At 37.2% G+C, this 5,000-nt stretch overlaps 1 protein-coding gene across 3 annotated transcripts in view; it reads right to left on the reverse strand.

Annotated features, from left to right (window-relative positions):
* Window positions 1–861: 861 nt before the first annotated feature.
* The window catches only part of dennd4c (DENN/MADD domain containing 4C), a 74,366-nt gene continuing 70,227 nt past the window's right edge, over window positions 862–5,000 (reverse strand). For all 3 annotated transcript variants that reach the window (XM_056462221.1, XM_056462220.1, XM_056462219.1), the window contains exons 27-32: window positions 4,353–4,544; window positions 3,649–3,829; window positions 3,460–3,570; window positions 2,962–3,099; window positions 1,211–1,328; window positions 862–1,067 (exon numbers count right to left, since the gene is read on the reverse strand). In XM_056462221.1, the coding sequence (XP_056318196.1) occupies window positions 877–1,067; window positions 1,211–1,328; window positions 2,962–3,099; window positions 3,460–3,570; window positions 3,649–3,829; window positions 4,353–4,544 (931 nt within the window). In that variant the 3' untranslated portion in view covers window positions 862–876. The remainder of the gene's footprint in view (window positions 1,068–1,210; window positions 1,329–2,961; window positions 3,100–3,459; window positions 3,571–3,648; window positions 3,830–4,352; window positions 4,545–5,000) is intronic.

Here is a 5,000-nt window from a genome sequence, read left to right on the forward strand (position 1 = left end):
ATATATATATATATATATATATACATACATACACACACACACACACACAACAGTTCTGTCTGGTTCTCGATTTTGATTGGCTGATAGCTGTGCGATTTTCTGCAATAACAGCACTCGTTCAGCCTCCTCACCCTAGTGTATTACTCGCCCACATAGAGTGACAGCAGATCAACAGACTCACTACAGTTTGACAAATATTGCAGCTGTCAGACAACATAATGTACTTTTGACGCTTTTTTGTGTTAGAATGTAGTTGTTTAGATTGCAACTAATGCAGTTTATTTATAAAGATAGTGCCTATTTTAAATATTTATAATTTCAAAGATGCAGCGCATCAGCATCCATCAGCCTGTCATACTGAGCAGAGCAAAGACGTTGACGTTCTGCCACAAGACGGCAACAGAGACCGCATAATAAGCCCTTAGAGGAGAAAAACTCAGTGTAATTTCAAACTACAGCGGAACAAATCATTATAAAACAGTCGATTTGCTGTTAGTGTTAGTTTTGGGATTAATTATTGTGATCTCCCGATTGCAACAGAGAAATACAGGGAAATGTCTATAGATAATCTTAAAATGTGAGCAAAATCAACTGTTTTGTCATCACTTTAGACATTACGTTAGAGAATCATTCAAATACTAGCTCTAGAGTGACATTGGTGAAGTAGCAGCGATTTCTGCTGTTCTGACGTCAGCTGCAGATGTAAATGAATGGCGGAAAAAAAGTGGTTCCTCATAGAAAAGGTTTTTTGAAATCTACGTGTTTTATTTTCTTTTTTAAATATACACGATTATGTCATCGAACTGTTGTATAAACCCAATATCAATGCAGATTATGTAAAACTGCTCAAGAATACTTTAGGGATTTAAGACTGCACTAATCATGTATTGAAAATCCAGCATATGTGACCAACCTCTGGCGTTTCACTTCTGGATGTTTCTTGATCTCCCTGAGGAGCATATTGATAGGGCTGTAAACATCATTCATCTGAATGCTGCGTACAATGCTGTTTAGCAAAGACCGAGTCTCCTGGTGGTCAGTCGGGGCTAGAGTTCCCTTCCTTTGCACTGTATGAAAATAGACAATCGTGTTCATACATGTCACATGCCGTGAATGAAGTATGTTTTTTGTTTGCTGTTCCTAAAAACTGTTTCAATAAACATTAACATGCTGATGCATACACTAAACAAATAATTCTCAAGTTACTCACAGAAGGTCCTCCAGAGCTGATAGAGGGGCTCAGTGGGCTCCTGATGCAAGTTGACATTATCCCACAGCAGCTGCACGTACACCTGCTTGCTGTCCTGAGACAGAGATGTCTGCGGCAGCTTTGGGAGGAACACAGAGAACGGTGCATTATCAGGTCGGTTCAGTTCAACAAACATTTAGCAGGAATTAATGAGCTGAAACCAATGACTGTAAAAAATATGGATGAAGCAACAGCGCCTTTTCCCATTAAACGATTTGAAGGCAAAACACCTCATGACGGGCACAAACTGTCGCAAAACACTGCTGAAACTGGAGCCTGTGTTATGCGCAGAAGGGACTACCAGATGAAGCAAGAGGCAGAGCCGCGGAATCAAGCTTCCAACCAAACGCTTGTATGTCAAATCAACTATTCCCCCCAAACTCCTCATTTCACCGTCCCGAACTGCACTATAACAAAGACTTACTAAATAAATATAAGCACTTAAAAACATGTAATAATCCACGATTTATTAAAAACTGTGATGTAAGCGGTTATAATTTAATAAAAACAATATATGTTGGACAGCAGAAATAAACAATCTTTCATACACTCTAGCATAAGTTAGACTCAGCTATGAGCACAAAAAATATGTCTCTTATAACAGGATTGTTGATATTTGTTATCTTTATAGGGGTAAATAACACTTGTAAAATATGAACAATAACATATAAACACATATACTTTAGAAAGGTTTTTATGTTTAATTAGCAATCAACAGGACCCAACATATACACATCATGGACAGCTATTTGCCATGCGGGAAAATCGTGCGTTTAAAAGATAAATACAGCAAGATTTCTAAATATCAACAGGATATTTACACATGCTATCCCTGCACTATATAAAATAATCCTTATCAATTTGTACAATAAACTTTGCAGTATTAATACAGCAACTGATGTTTATATAATAAGGCCTATCAGCTGCTGCTTAATATATTATAACCGCAAATTCAGTAGATTAACTCAATAACATGCCGAAACTCAAAAGATCAGAGACGTCCTGTAAATCAAATTTAAATAACATTACAGGAGATCAATGTGGAAATAGGCTAACATTAGTTTTGTTTTGCCTAATTACTATTTCAGCCACATAAGGAGAAATACTGCTAGATGGCGATCACTTGTATTTTCCCTGTCATGGCTAGGCGTTTATCAGCATACTAATAATAAAGCCTGATAAAAACCTTACTTTAGCGAATAAACAGTGTTCCATCAGATCCTGCAGATCAGAAAGTATAGTTTACTGCTGAACAACTCATTTTATCATGGCAAAATAACACATAAATGGAATAATAACACTTAATCTCCTGTCGAAGCTCAGACAGTCTGCTTAGAGAAAAAAAAAAATTTCTTCTATTTTTTTTTTTTTTTTTTTTTTCAAATATATTTATTATCTGTTTTTTGTCCTGTCTCTGTTATCTGTTATAACCATTTTTTCGGGACATTTCATTGCAAGTAATTATTCTTTTATTTGGGCTCAAGTCTCGTTCATTTACACAGAGGAGGCAGTCTTTATGACTTGTACTGCAGCCAGCCCCCAGGGGGCGATCTAACTTCACTCACAAGGAGGCATGAGATACACTTGGCTGAAACACACACAATGGCTCAACAAACATCTGCTATATTTTCATACTGATGTAAATCAGGAAAACCTGAGGCTCCATAATGAGCACTCATTAAGAGGACAGCAGTGTGAAGAAGGTCAAGTACCTTTACTCCATTGTTGCAGTGTTCAGAAGTGAGAATGAGTCCAGGCAGAATGCTGGGCAGGTCTAAACGACGAAAATACCACACCAGGTTCCAGAAAATGATAGGGTGCTGACTGAGGAACTTATGTGTATAGATTACCTAGGAGAAAATGAAAATGGTCATTGAATTAATGTTTCCATTAAAACACTTCACACAACTAGGGTTAAGCATTGCGAGGTCACTACAATCTGGGGCTCAGATTAAAATTGGAAAAGTGAAAAATTATTATACAGCTCTCAGAGACATTTGATTCTGATTCAGTCATGCCACGATTCTAGTCAATCATGACATTAAAAGGTATAATATTCTCATATTTACACATACATACAGGCATATATACATTCACGTTGGGCTGCTGATGAGCATATTTGACTTGATTCTGCAGGAACAACCAGCTAGATGTACATTGTCCTTTATGTAAAATATCCTTTATGTAAAGTTAAAGTCATGATTGAATACCTGATCCCCTTCATTCTCTAAAAGCGACTCCAATTCTTTGCGCAGGACCAGTGGACTGAGATACGGCACAGAAACTGGTTTTGGGTTGGGCCGCTTTTGACCCAACGTGTCCTGAAACAATAAAAAGCTGAATTAAATCACATCATTCTAGATCCATCAAAATTGTAAAAAGGCAAGGTGGTCCCTTACCGACACCTCTTGTAAGCTGTTGGGAAGGCTAATAGTGGATATTCCATGATTGGGTCGTTGAATCAAGTCCAGATTCTGCAGTGGTCCTCCCATACTGTTGCTCCGTGTTAATGTGTTGCGTTTCTCAGCTTGTCTCTCCATGAGACCAAGGGGGTCTGAATGTGCAGGTTCTGGTACAAGGCTACAGTGCAAATTCAGAATTCATTATGTGATCAGAGATATATTACTCAAAAACTATTAAGCAAAAACATTCCCATTTGACCATTTCATTAGAAAAAAATATTTCTGCAACAAAACATCTGACTTGAGGTTATACCACATTTATATTACCATACACTCATTATTGCCAAACTATAACTATATTGGAGCCTTACCATCTGCAGCTTGACTCATATCCAACTAGGTCTGTTTACATCTATTAATTTTTATCAATCACAATCAATACAATCGGAATTTAAATTTAGAAAGTTTTGATCATTTGAGTTATAAGTTGCACAAGGTATTTTTTTTTCTTCAGTTGATCAGATAATTTCCAGTCTACACCAACTTTATTCACATAGAATGGATCTAATGTAGCTACAGAGACGAGTGCTCAGCAAATACCCTTATCTTGTTGCAAAATCAGAATTTTGATATTTATATAAAAACCAACAAACAAAAATGAGTTACCCTTCCTGTAATATTTCGAGACTGTGTTTACATACATCTTTGGGGTTCCAGTTTGAGCAACAGGCATCTCAACAGGACTCTTGCTGTCCACAGGAGATTCTGCGAAGGTCATGAGGTCTGAACGGTCACTAGGAGAGCTCACTTTCACTTCTGAGGAGCCAGAAGTGGTTGGTTGAGTGGTGGAGCTGTGGATACTGTCTCCTGATGTACTCGTCTTCAAGTAGAAGCTGTAAACAAAAATGCCTGTCAAATGTCATCATAAAAATCTAAATTGATCACATGAATTACAGTGAAATGTATAATGTGCAATAAAACAGTGAACATACACCGAGACATGATCTGATTGCCTAAATACCCATGTGACCTGTAAGCAAAACCTGGTTTGCATGATTTCTAATTTTACAACAAACTTTACTCTAACATCAAAACCCATATTTCATTCTAAGAGCTAAAATCAGATAATTCACCAAAATGGCATAAATGTCGGAGAAAAAGTTCTGCTGTTTCTGCAACATTCTAAAAAGTGGTCAACAGCAGTAGAACGAGTAAGGGAGGACACTGAGAACCATCCCAAAAAACAGGATGGCTTCAGTACAAAACACTTAAATACCGATCACATCTGGAGCAACTTTATATCATGAAAGATAAACTTTACAACAACACATCAATGTCCTTAATCATCT

The sequence above is a fragment of the Danio aesculapii genome, chromosome 7 (assembly GCF_903798145.1).
Source record: "Danio aesculapii chromosome 7, fDanAes4.1, whole genome shotgun sequence".
Taxonomy (NCBI): Eukaryota; Metazoa; Chordata; class Actinopteri; order Cypriniformes; family Danionidae; genus Danio; species Danio aesculapii.